This window comes from Podospora anserina, chromosome 1, assembly GCF_000226545.1.
Source record: "Podospora anserina S mat+ genomic DNA chromosome 1, supercontig 6".
Taxonomy (NCBI): domain Eukaryota; kingdom Fungi; phylum Ascomycota; class Sordariomycetes; order Sordariales; family Podosporaceae; genus Podospora; species Podospora anserina.
Genome location: NW_001914851.1, coordinates 766,730 through 780,272, shown reverse-complemented (window position 1 = coordinate 780,272; position 13,543 = coordinate 766,730). Strand labels below are relative to the sequence as shown.

The window sequence follows — 13,543 nt, the reverse complement described above, 5'->3', positions numbered from 1 at the left end:
GGACCAGGGTAACCGGGGGAGGATGGGGGCAAGACGGCTGCAGCGGTGGTTAAGATTTGTGGTTCGTGATGTTCTAGCGAGGGGGTGTCGAGTGTGAGGAGGCCTATTTTGATGCGGTAGTGCTGACGGTTGGGGTCTGGCTGGATCATGCGCTATTGGGGTTTTGGGGCTGGGCACACTGGCATGAAAACAGATCTTTTCGCTGGTGCTGATAGGAAGCTCGAGGGCGGAAATCCAGCATGTGGAGCGAGAGGAGACGGCGAGGAAAAGTGATTCTGGGCATTGTGTTTACTTTGTTGTCAAACTGTGTATCTTGTTTGTGTATGATAGTGGATTGCTGAATGCGATGAATAAAAGAAAGGCAAGCAAATGTCAATGAGACCAGATATATATATACTTTTGTGAGAGATGTGCTTAAAACTTTGATATTTTTCAGGCCCGGTAGCTTTGACAGTTGGCTTCGGTGGTGGGCAGCCACAGTGGGGCTGGACTTTGTTTACCTTCATACTTTTGGTGTCCAGAACGCTGTAGCTCCGATTCAACCTATGTACATTGGTATTCGGTAGGGAGCGTGAGATCCTGTACGGCGATTGTCTATCTGAAGATAATAGAAATCGTAGCGGAGTGCCAGCAGAATCTGAACACCCCTCAAGAGACCACTGTTTCTTCACGTATTTGATAGGCTCCCAAATGGGTAAGTGACATCAGGAAGGGCATAGCAAAAGTTTCAGAATAGGGTTAGTGACTGATTCTACGAGTAACATTGATTAGATCCGAACAGATGTCGACATTATTATCATCAAGTTATTAAGATATACCTGGTCTTTCCACGAGAAGGTACCTTATCAGAGATGAGTAAATTCGTTGCATGTTTAGTATTTACCAGATATCCATGTGTGTGTGATATGTATGGTCCTTGGTTATTGCAGAGTGTGAATCACATGTCAGTCACAAACACCAATATCCACTTATTAATCCCTATCTCTGTCATGCCTTTCCTGTTTCTGCTTGCTTCCAAGGACATATCCAGTAACTTCGATCGAGGTCTTCATCACATCGGAAGATATGATAAGCCGATCTTAAAGAGTCCGCTAATTTCAACTCATTGATATCCATACAATAGCAAAGCCTCTGCCTTGTCTTTGTCAAAGCAGGGATGGGTAACGGAAAGAGCATCACACAAGGGATTCACCGCCCTCGCCGATAACAGAGTTATTGTGGTCTCAACGTGCCTTCCTAATTACTTCGAACGGCGGGATCGAATTTTCATTGGTGAATCAAAGTTTTACTGTTGACCCGCATCCAAGGTACGGGTCTCGCGACTGCCTTTTCGAGTATATATTCCAGGCCACAAGGTGGTTTTTTTGCTACCTACCTACCTTACCTACCTTGCTCACCCTCTGGATCCGGAAGTCAAAGTCGCCCTTCCCTTTCCCGCTTCCTCGATTCAACCCATCACTCAAACCTCCTCACAATTATCACCACAAAGTTCGACAGTCATGCTGTTTACAATCCTCCTTTTTCTTCCCATTCTTGGGTGCGCCGCGGAGAGGCTCTTTTTTCACCGTTCAGGTGACTGTTGGGATGGTGCCGACACTATCAGCTGGTATGTCGCTCAGAATCATCGATGACGCTCAACCAATCTAACCCAACTCGAATCAGCCGCGATATCCCCGCGTCCGTTTGCTGTCAGGCCTCGGATCCTTGGTGCGGTGTTGTCCACTGCGAGGGCTGTCCCAAAGGCTCCACTGTCGCTGGCTACTTCCAGAACTCGTGCCAGACCAAGGCCAACGGCCGGTGTGAAATCACACATCCGTTCAGTCAGGAGGGATTACTCGGATGCTGTGTGGACCTTGGCCCCTACGACACTTGCGCTGGCCAGTGGTACCCATCCTCCAGCATGGACGTGGCCACTACCTCGGAGAGGAAATGCGTTCAGCCCAACGTTATGACATACGTTGACCATGATCATGGTGTCAAGAGGGAGATCCATATTCCCCAGGGAGAGCTGAAGAGAGCTACGCAGCTTTTGTTGGCAAGAGACTTTGGAGGCCTGCGAGCGTTTGAAAATTGGGGTAAGTTCTCAAATGTTGTTGCCATTGCCATGTGTGCTGTATCGTGTGCTGACATTGCCAATAGCTCACCAGAGTTCTGACGAGTAGGCTCGTCTCGGATGGGGCTTCAAGGCACTGGCGATGTGGTGTTGAAGCTAGTATAGTAGCTCGGATCTAGCAATGCATCAGACGCATCAGATGTGCTTAAGCGAGGAGGTGGGCATGATCTCTGGGGCGGACATTCTTCTTCCACATTGAAGGCAGTTTGACAATACATTGAGCAATTCCACGTTGATTCTCTCTAGCCGCGGCTCCAATGTTTGGTGAGGCTGAATTGCCGCAACTGCTAGCTCTCAGGTGAAAAGTATCTTGCCAGCCAAGTGGATAACTACGGATAAGCCTACATGGTGCCAGCTTCGAAGTCATTGAACCCAGAGCCAGCTGCTAGGTCGAGCTTGAGATTAGGGTCGTGGGTGAATGCAACGTCCACGGCAGTCACCCCGACGAATGGCACCCTGTCTAATCAGATATACCTCAATCGTCACCGGGATCTGGGGCAACCCCGTCATCAGACAAGCTCAGGGCGCACCTCTTCTCGAGCCCCTGTTGCTTTGTGGCACGCAGCAGATACAGATGCGCTCTTTTTTACCTTTTTGGACCCTGTCTGCAGGCTGAGTTGTATCGTCCCGTGGTGGTTGATCAGTGGTCTGCTCAACCGGCAGGTTGGATGGTGTGTGAAAGTGAGAGTGGGGGTCATCCAACCTCCTCAAACCCGGTGCTTGGTATGGGGTCTGGGGGAAGTGTTTCTCCAAAACGTGGGTTTCCCAAAATGCCATGTGAAAATGTGCCAAGACAGCATCTGAAAGGTTTCATATTGGAAACTCGTAACTTTGTCATCTTTTCGATGTCAACTATAGGACTAAAACAGATGGATATGTTTGGCCTTGGTCGCTCTTGGTTTTCCTCGCGTGGTTCGACAGAGCAGGGACTACGGCAACTTATCTCCGGTTATCGCGGCCCCGCATTGCGGGAGGTCTAGGCGCAGGTTGATGGCTGGTAGCTACTGTAGGTGGCACATTGTGGCTTACCCCTCCAAGCACCCCAAGCTTCAAAGTTGATGTTGTCGGCGGCTTGTTTGGACTTGGCATTCACCGAACAAGTGCGGGAGGACAGACAGTTTCACGTGCTGAGATAGTCCAACTCAAGCTTTTACCTCCGAACAAAGAGCAAAGGCTCTGCCTGCCCGCTGGAGGACAAACATCAAGCAGCCATCTTCCAGGTTCCCTGAATAAGGTACTGGCTGAAAAGCTTCTTTGCTTGGTACCACACATGCACCTAAACCCAATTGGATGAGGGTTTGCGGCCTGGGAACATGGGGTTTTGTTCACGACGGCCATGCTTGACTCGATGGGATCAAGTAAAAACTTTTCGAATCCGCTGAGATGCGGGGTCGATTGGCCGTTATCTTATCCCCGCTTATCGATAGACCATCTTGGTGCAGGGCCAAGATGCCCAAGTGAGATTTTTCCCGTGCACCAAGTCAACGGCTCTCCGAAGATAAGGGATCATCCCTGCGGGCGGCCAATGGCTGGACAGCCTTCAGCGGGGTCCCGACCTGCCGTAGCGCCTCTCAAGGTCACAGACCACCTGCAAGCAAGCCAACTTTCTTCCAACCTCCAAGAAGCAGCTGCAAGGCTTGCAGACGGTTTGGCCGAGACCCTTGGTTTGAGCGCGCATTTTGCCTGGGATACAGCTCCTGCGGCCAGCTCTGCTCTAGACTTCTTGGGCGACAGCCATGTTGGCATGCCACCGAAACCTCTTTTCAGAGCCCCCTGTCCAGCAGCCAGCCCAGCCATGGTTGACGCGTGGGGGAACCGAAGGGGCCATCACCAGTTTGGTGTTGCCGATATCGATACCACACCAATTCTCACCGTCTTTGAGAATTGGAGATCGGCGGGGCGAGAAACCCAATTAGGCATAGATAAGTATCGAATGACATTGTCAACCACTACGGCCACAAAGAAACCAACAGCTGTTCCATGACGGTGACACGCAGGTATTGGAAACTCCAAGCCCCTATGGCAGATAACTCGTCTGCCGGTGTCCAGGATCACCTCGCCACAGCCCTTATCCAGACTCCCCTTCTTCTCCGCCTCTGGCACCGGTAATGCACCGGTTCTTCAACCTCGATCTTGCATAAGTACAAAAGAGGTCCCCTACTTTTGGCCTGGGGTGTTCTGCAAAATTGACGACTCAACTTTGTCGATCAATTCGAACTCCCCACAGAGCCCCGACCCGGCCTCCCGTGCAGCACCGTCGCAGCAGCGCGTCATCCTAGAGGAGAGCTAGAACACCCCTTGTCTGCTCAACCTGTTTGACGCTCCTCTCGACCTTGCAAATTTTTTGAACCGAACCCCACAGCCCTCGGTCAACCCTCTATACCATCGAAGCCATGGAGAACACAACGTTCACTACGGAGGCGCCGCGGAGACGCAATGCCTTCAAGCGCTTCGCGGACAAGATTGCTGTCGAGCAGGAGCCCGGGTTGACAACAGCACAGCTAATGGTGCGGACCTCCTCCTCTCTTCACACACCGTGCGCTCGTCCTCTTTCTGTAGCTGTCCGTGATCCATGGATATCGGATTAGGCCTTCAGAAAGAATCCATGCCCCCTCTATCGCGTCTTCGTCCCGTCGCAATGACAAGCTGACACGGACACAACCACAGTTGACGAACCACGATCTCAAACCGGTTGAGCCCGAACGACGCCAATGGGGTCCGTGGAACTTTGTCGGTTTCTGGATTGCCGATTCGTTCAACATCAACACCTGGATGATCAGCGGTACTATGATCGTGGGCGGTCTGTCGTGGTGGCAGTCGTGGATTTGTGTCTGGCTTGGTTATGCGATTTCTGGCTTCTTTATTTGCTTGACGGGCCGCATTGGCGCACAGTATCACATTGGGTTTCCGGTCGTGGCCAGATCCTCGTTCGGAATCTGGGGAAGTCTGTGGCCAGTGTTTAACCGGGCTGTCATGGGTGAGCAACGAGATCCTCGCGAACCGCATACTTGGCACATTTCGGGGGCTAACAACCATCGCAGCTTGTATCTGGTATGGTGTCCAGTCGTACATTGGAGGGAGGTGTGTCTACATCATGATCAGGGCAATCTGGCTATCTTGGGTGAGTGTTGGAAAGCTGCCGTCTGTTGCCTGGATCCATCCAACTGACAGCTTCTAGGACCGCAATGCCATCCCCGATACCTTCCCTGAGAATTCCGGTACCACCACGGCCGATTACGCTTCTTTCTTCATCTTCTGGCTCTGCTCGCTTCCGGCCATCTGGTTCCCCGTCCACAAGATTCGCCATCTGTTCACCGTCAAGTCGTATGTCGTCCCTGTTGCGGGTATCGCCTTCTTGGTCTGGGCCGTCGTTCGCGCCAAAGGGCTCGGTGATATCGTGCGCCAGCCAGCGCGCTTGGAAGGCTCCAAACTCGCCTGGGAGTTCGTGAAAGGTGTGATGAGCTCCATTGCCAACTTTGCGACTCTCATTGTCAACGACCCCGATTTCTCCCGCTTTGCTGGCAAGCCCAAAGACGCCCTCTGGTCTCAGCTCTTCACCATCCCTATTGGTTTCGCTGTCACCTCATTCATCGGCATTATCGTCTCCTCTTCCTCGACAGTCATCTACGGCGGTCCTCCCATCTGGGACCCTCTTGAGCTCCTCGAAAAGTTCATTGATGACAGCGGTTCTGGTGGGCGTTTCGGCGTCTTTGTAATTGCTACCGCTTTTGCCCTCGCCCAGCTCGGCACCAACATCGCTGCCAACTCCGTCTCGGCCGGTACCGATTTGACTGCCCTTCTGCCTCGTTGGTTGGACATTCGTCGCGGTGGTTACATCGCCGCTGCTGTCGGTCTCGCCATGTGCCCTTACACCCTCCTCACCGACTCCAACCAGTTCACCACCTACCTCTCCGCCTACTCGGTGTTCCTGTCCTCCATCGCCGGCGTCATGATTTCCGACTATTACTTTGTCCGCAGGGGCTACCTTGACGTCAAGGAGCTCTACGACGCCCGACCCACTTCACCATACCGCTTCACCTACGGCTTCCACTGGCGCGCCTACGCCGCCTACATCGCGGGCATTCTCATCAACGTCGTTGGTTTTGCCGGAGCTGTTGGCACGGAAGTCCCCATTGGCGCCACTTATGTATACAACGTCAACTTCTTTGGCGGATTCGGAGTCTCAGCGTTTGTGTACTGGGGTCTGTGCAAGCTCAGCCCCATCCCCGCCTGCAGCGACAAGTGGATGGAGGTTGGCGACGAGATTGATGACTTGAGAGTGGCGTATGATGCTGACAATGCCAGCGGGACGGGGAGCCAGGAGTATGTCCCTGGCAAGGGAGAGAAGGATGTGGGCAGGGTTGTTTAATAAAAAAAATTAGAGTTGATGAAAAACAGACTTGGGAGGGAAGGAACAGTTGTTTGCTTTTGTTTTTTTTTTTGGAAGTTTATACCCTTGACGTAGTTGATCTGCCAATGTTGTTATGGAGGATACCTGATGCTGGGAGTTTTGCCGAGGACATGTCAAAACAGCGATAATAAATAACGATAATACACTTGCATGCCGGTAGATGCCGTGCTATCTTGGTCATGATAGCTCTTTGTTCACTCGTGTTATTAGGGTTGCGTGTGTGACCATTTCTCATGGTGTGCACATCGTGGACAACTTTTATTGAACAATTGACAGGCGTCAGAGCATGTGTGGCAGGTTGGGAACATGGTCCAAAAGGAATAAACGTTACTGCTATCGATAGAAACTTTTGTCTACCTTCCCACCGATCCTACAACACCTTATTAGTAATTCAGTATCCATATTGCCATAACCATTAACGCCCTTCATAACCGTCGTGATTCATTCTCTCCGTCACATCATACCTTCACAACCTTGATCCACATCCTCGGCATCATCCACCCATACACCCTCTTCTCCTCAGGCACAACCCCAGCTACTTCGGCATCTTCCACGACCGCCAGGTTTCTCTGCAACTGCCACACCCTCCACGCCCTCAACATCAACAACGCCACCGCCCCGACAAAGTACGTGCACCCAACATACACCTGCGAGGGCAAAAACTTGGCGTCATCTGTCCTGCTCTCATCCACGAACTGCAGAGCGATAGCTTCCCCAAAAGTAGCAGGCAGCGCCATCACCAAGCACACCGCTGAATACGTGGCCGAGGACTGCCTCAATCCCACCACTTCTGTGACGATGGGGTTGGCAGTGCTCCAAAACGTACCCGATGAGATGCCAGCAAGGAATGCAAATACCAACAGCGGGGGATACGATCGGGCATAGATCCACAAAGTAAGAGAGATTAAACCGCAAAAGAGCGTCATCAACAGTGCCGTGTTGATCCGGCCTTGCCTGTCGCTTACCCAGCCCACGCAGGGGCGGCCAATTCCAATACCGAGGCTCAGCACGGCTTGGACAATGGACCCTTGATTGAGATCGAGGCCGAGGGAGGTGGCGTGGCTTGGAAGCGAGAAGAACAGCGACACATAGCCGAGTTCCACCATGAAGCCCCAGATGAGAATGAGAAGCACTTGCGGGCGGGTGAAGATGTGGAAGCTGAAGGATGAGGACTTCGCCGCAACAGGGTTGTTGACAGGTGACTTTGTTACCGGGCTCTCTCTGACAAGCAAGCCACAGAAGAAGTTGCAGAAGAACATCATATAGGACATAATGCGCCAGGTCCAAGGAATTCCGTACGTGGCAATGAGCTTGCCGGCGAGAAGGCTGTACCCCAGCCCGCCAAAGCCTGATCCGGCTGTCGCAATGCCAATGGCTAGACTCCGGTGGATGGAAAACCAGGGGCCGACAACGGAGAGGGTCTGTCACCACACAGTCAGCGACGGCGATCTCGACAGAGCGCTCAGAAAACTTACAGGAATGTACACTATCCCCATCCCCAACCCATAACAAACTCCATACGATAGCACCAAATGCCAAACCTTGGATGCAGTTGATGAAGTATGAACTCCAATGGATGCAATCACGGACCCTAGCACTATCGTCCCTCGAGTTCCCAGGGCTATTTTGCAGCGATTTGCCAGTGGCGCAACGATGAGGGCCATAGCCATAGCCAGGCCTCCGATGATGGCGTACTCAAACCTCCCCACTCGCGCAAAAGTACCTTGGGATATGTAGCGATCGAGAAATATTCCCCATGGTGATCCTACTCCCCATGTGTTGGCGTGGATCATGAAGCTGCAGAAGGTGCAGACCCAGCCATATCCACCGTCCGGGGCTCTATCTTCAACGGCGGCTGCGGCGGCAGTGGCTGTTGTTTTCTCAATGCTACCAGTGATTTTCTTGGGTTCTTTTGGGCTGTCAAACAGTTGGTTAAGCTTTTGGGCTGAGCTTATGGCGGTGGGTGGAACTGATGGAGCGAGCGTGGTTGTGCTGTCTCCTTGAGCGAGAGAACGGCCAGCATCTGTGTGCGATGCCGCCATTATGATAAAATAATACAACAAGCAAGATAAGAAGCCCGAAAAGCGAGTGATGATGAGGATTTGGATATTGTGGAAAAGGAAGAGAAGGACTTGCAAGAACAGAACGAATGTTTTGTGTAGAGTTTGCTAGCAGCCAGCCTCTCGTCATCGGTGAGCCTGACACGCCACATCGCGATTTCCTTGCTCGTCGCTGTCTTCCTCGTCATAATCAGGAACAATGTTCTGAATCTTGCCGTGTTCATCTAGAACAACCCCACCGAGCAAGCCAGCAATTTCGCCCGGCGTAAGCGCCATCTTGGAAAGGTTATGTTCTTTGATGGCGGCATCAATCGTGACGAGTTCGGTGTGCTGTAGTTTTGCCATTCGCTCATCAATGGTCTTCCTCACCACGATACGGGCTCGCCGGGTCTGTTCTGCTGGCCTATGCAATGCACGCATCCAAAGGCCTGTTGCTTGATGGCGTAGTTCCACCAAAGATCCAAAATGAATACTCGGTTTGCACAGACAAGATTCAATGCTTGGCCGCTGCATTGAATCGAGGCAACCTAGATATATTTGCCAGAGTCCTATCACGGGAAGGGTGTAGCTTCGAGTAATGTGAAACATTTGCCGGGGAGAATGGTAAAAGCAACAAGATCACATACGAATACTTTGATCTCCTCCTTTTCAGTGAAGTCGTCCTGTGCTTGAATCTTGTCGAGACCGGATTTTACACTTTCGTCTAGAAAAAGAGACTCGACCTTTGATGGGCCGACTGGCTGAATCCCATTCACATCATCACCCAATTCCCGACCTTTGCGATCAGAAGCACGTCGCCATGCACCGCGAATCGCCTTCTTTTTCATCGGGGTGCTCTTTTGGTCCTCTGGTTTGGATTTGCGAGACGCCTTGATGTTCGTAATGAGCTTCTTGCATACACGGCAATCAAGATCCTGCTGAACGCCCTCCGTCATGTCCGAGATGTGGCTCTCGACACATTCCCGACAGAAATGATGCCCGCACTAAGATTTTCTGTTAATTAAACTTCCATTCCCTATATTGTTGGCATATTGGTGTAAAGATAGACATGCCTTTGGGTTGAAGCCATCATCAGGTGTTAATCCGCATCTCTTGCAGACATTTCCAATGTGGTCTTCTTCCTGATGCTTCTCCAGCCGAAGTAGATGCGGCTTGAAATCGAATCTGGCATCCAGCGATGTTCCATGAATGTCATCGTACCCCATGCCCATCACGTTCTTCAGCTTCTCTTCACACCAACGCCCAATCTGCACGATATAGGGGGTGTCAATCTCAACTTTTTTCAACTTCTCCAGCAGGAACGGATGTGAAACGGCCTGGCGGAGACGTAGCACATAGAGCAACCAGTTGGCAGGCAGAGAGGATTTGTTCTGGGCGAGTTCGTCAACGGCCCCGCTTGCGGAACTCGTCTTCAATGCGTCTATCACAACACATAACTGTCAGAATGAAGGTAGCGGCTTCTCTGAGAGAATATACCTGTAAATTAAGGTTTGCTCACGTGTAAGGTCGATCTTGATGTCCTCTAAAACGTTCAATGCCATCAAGGTTTTTTCAAACTCGGGCTTTCCAAGCATGTGCACCTTTTGTCCCACCGCCCCGCTTTTCCGCATGTGACTCGAAGCTTGCTGTGCATTGGTTCCGACTTTCAAATTCTCACTGGGCTGTCTCATCTTGCTCTCGCTTTCTCTCTCGAGGCCGTGCCATATAGCCTTTAAGCTATTACTAAAGGCTTGAATATATATTTAGATAATTAAAACTATTCCTTTACTAGCCGCGTAATATTTAGTTACCTACCCTACTTTTAACTACTAACTCCTGACGTACAAGTAAATGATAGTTAAACTATAGTATAACTAATCACTTTATTAATTATTAAGAGTTATGTCCCATATATAGGCCTAAGAGCCCTATAATAGTACGCATTGATTGTACTTATAGTGTCACGGTATTAAAGCGATGCCTTTGGGAGAATAGGGTATGGAGTATGAGAGGAGTAGCGCCGCTTCGGCTATATTTAGACACCGCTTTATAGGGAGCTTTTGTTGTGACCCTCCGAGCCACGGGTGGAAGGTCACACGTTAGTCTGGGACTCTCACTCTGGTAGTTTAAAAGGCCTTGCCTCGGGATGCTCATCATGGAGCTCCTCATCTTTAATTCACCATCAATTACAGGTCACACCCTTTCTTTTGCATCTTGTTTTCTTTGCATTTATACTTTTCTTATTTTTCTACGGCAGCTGAGCATGCCCAGTGACCCTCCCAAGCTGTTTTTCCCATAGTAAAACCAGCTTGTTAGAGTCCCCCCGCATCCTCCTTCGCTAGAGACTCTCCCCGAGAGTCTCCCCATTGTGCGCCTCCGGTGTCTGCATCGTGAGCCGCATATTGGAACCTCCCAGATAGCCCCCTACAGGGACATCTCCCAAGTGAGCCTCCTTCCGAGTCTCCCACGGAGCCTCCCAACCGGACCCTCCTACCGGAAGGTCACAACAAACCACAATACCACAACTATACCCTCAACTGGGCCCTGAATAAAACACCTTCGTGACAGCGACTCGCTCGCAGGCCGCACTTCACGTAGGACAAAGAAAAGACGCTATAGACTCGCAAGCTATATAATAAGCACCGGATTGGCCTGAATAGAGGGCTAGTATCCTTCTGCACGCGTGTAAGGCACGAAATTTAAAGAATAAAAAGTCGATAATCTCTCTAAAGTAGAATGCGAGAAGTAGGCTACTTTTATACATGACCCCTGAACCCCTGAATCCTCCGCGAGCCCCACTACCTCACACATACCCTCAGGCCTGTGGCCGCACCCCAGACCAGTAGTTAAGTAGGGGAATTATTGAATAATGAGATTGTAGATGTAGTTTTTGAGAGTAATTTAGAGGAGTAATAAGCTGGTTATATGGTAGTCGCCATCACTGCTATAGCGAGCCAAACCTCCGCAGGGTACATGCCCGTTACGTTAGTCTTAAATGTATTGATGGCCTTTGTAAACTGTTAGGACCCTTAGTAAACGCAGATTCGGTCCAATGTCCCTCCGTAAATTTAACTCAGATCGCGAAACCTTCGATAATGGTGAAAGGGAGTCGTGCGTCTAGGAGTGCTCTTCGACACATGTTAGCGTAGGCGATCAAAATGTGAAATGCGTACGCTTCCCTTGTCTGACATGATATTGCGGGCCGCGAGCCAAACCTCTTAGCCGACGTAGTACTTGCGGGCAGGTTTGCGTTTCCGATTAGCATATTCCTCCTGGCGGGCCTGGGCTATGCAGATTTCTGATTTGAGGAACTCGTGGATCTCTTGCATTGTTCGGCGTCTCTGGCTCCCAGGGACCCGTCGGGTACCATAGGCTCAAATCCCATGCGGGGGTCTCGCCATAGACAACGATTCCACCAAATGTAGATAGAATAGATAGATAAATAAAGTTCTATATCTGCTTGCCTCAGCCGCTGCCAACTTAGCCGCGATAATGGACGAGCTGGCCTTTAGCTGCGCCTGGGATGGGCAGCAGGCCTTGCCCAGTGGATCGACGAAGTGCTAGTCTGCGCGGCTCGCTTAATTGATACATGAGGTAATCAACATTGGCGTTGTTGGTACTTCCTTCCCAGACGTTTGCTCTATTTAGCTCTGCCTGCTCAAGGTCGACAACTGTCGCTCGCCCATCGTCTGTGAGCAGGAAGTTGTCCGTTTTCATGTCAGTATACTCGACTCCATACACCGTTAGCGCTCGAAGAGCATCTTGAAGGCAGTTGCGTAGGGCTTCCAGGTCCTTATCCTTGGGTAATCTACCCTCGCGTAGGAGCTCGTAGATAGTCTTTCCACGGACGAATGATAGAACCAAGGCCGATGACCCATCATATACTCCCTCGCCGTAGAGATATGGGATGACAGTTCCCTGAAGCGGTTTCAAGACATCGTAGACCTGCTTCTCCCTATCGAACTCGACTTCCCAGCCCACCTTTCGTTTTTAACAATGATTATCGGGGGGAGAAACCATCCAGGGTAGTATGTCCGTATTCGAGGGTAGCAAGTGGCAAAAAACTGGATTAATGGGAGAAAGAGTGGCTGTTTGAGCTGCAGGCGGTACACGGTACGACGCGGATCTAGTAACTTGGAAGTCTGAGCAAAGACAAGCTGGCCACCGATACGGAATTCCTTGACCATGTTAGTGCTATACAAGGAGGGAGGCTGGAAGCCAAATGTACGCGGCTTACGAGAGGAGGGCTGGCAACCTGCAAAGGCTGGCCATCATCTTCGTCCATCTTAAGGTGGATACACTGCGCTTGTACTGGCAAAGAGGGAAGATGCGATAATGAGAAGGGAAAGTTTTTAATCTGGGCCGGAACCAAATATGAACAAGCAAACGCTCCCACCTTGCCCTGCAGGTATCCGAACAGGCACAGTGCACACATATGTGGAACAGGATGTTGGGACCCGGCACGGCAAGGCGGCGTCAGCACGGGACCTTTCAATTTGTCTGCTGCAATTTCATACTCTAGCCATTACTGCGAACAGTTCCCCGTGTCGTACGCCAAAATATTCCCGCCATCATCTACCTAGACCCAGAACCCGCCCGTCTGATCCCTTATAAACTGGCGTCTGTATCCGTTGGGTTGACGAAATTCGTGCGCCAAGAGCCCTTAAAGTGGAAGCTTGAGTTTGAGACATAGCCTGAAGAAAACAACCATCTTTTTCCCCTTGAGTTTGTGAGACCATACCTTGTAATACGAACCAGCCGTCCTGACTTGCATTTTTAGGGGCTCAATCGTGTCAGGCGCCAGCAGAGATATGTAAAAGGTGATGATATTCTGAAGTACTTCAACAAACAACTCCGGAGAGCAAAAACCTATCCCTATCAACACTGATTTGTGGGCCTCGGGGCCGAAGCCCTAGGAGCAACCTGTCTGAACCAATCCTCCGGGAGCAATACCTCCCACACCCCCTCCCAGGCAGGCCT

General features: G+C 50.9%; 3 protein-coding genes across 3 annotated transcripts; 2 read left to right on the top strand and 1 right to left on the bottom strand.

The window, feature by feature from the left end:
* Positions 1-1,499: 1,499 nt before the first annotated feature.
* Positions 1,500-2,162, top strand: PODANS_1_23450 (uncharacterized protein; the record flags this gene model as incomplete). Its single annotated transcript, XM_001906635.1, has 3 exons — positions 1,500-1,606; positions 1,663-2,075; positions 2,140-2,162. The coding sequence occupies 3 exons, from the start codon at positions 1,500-1,502 to the stop codon at positions 2,160-2,162; spliced, it is 543 nt and encodes a 180-aa protein (XP_001906670.1).
* Positions 2,163-4,506: 2,344 nt separating this feature from the next.
* PODANS_1_23440 (uncharacterized protein) lies at positions 4,507-6,482 on the top strand (the record flags this gene model as incomplete). The annotated part of the gene is made up of 4 exons (XM_001906634.1): positions 4,507-4,629; positions 4,673-5,090; positions 5,155-5,234; positions 5,292-6,482. 4 exons carry the CDS (start codon positions 4,507-4,509, stop codon positions 6,480-6,482), a joined length of 1,812 nt encoding a protein of 603 aa, XP_001906669.1.
* A 500-nt stretch (positions 6,483-6,982) lies between these two features.
* PODANS_1_23430 (uncharacterized protein) lies at positions 6,983-8,566 on the bottom strand (the record flags this gene model as incomplete). Its single annotated transcript, XM_001906633.1, has 2 exons — positions 6,983-7,945; positions 8,000-8,566. 2 exons carry the CDS (start codon positions 8,564-8,566, stop codon positions 6,983-6,985), a joined length of 1,530 nt encoding a protein of 509 aa, XP_001906668.1.
* Positions 8,567-13,543: the final 4,977 nt, after the last annotated feature.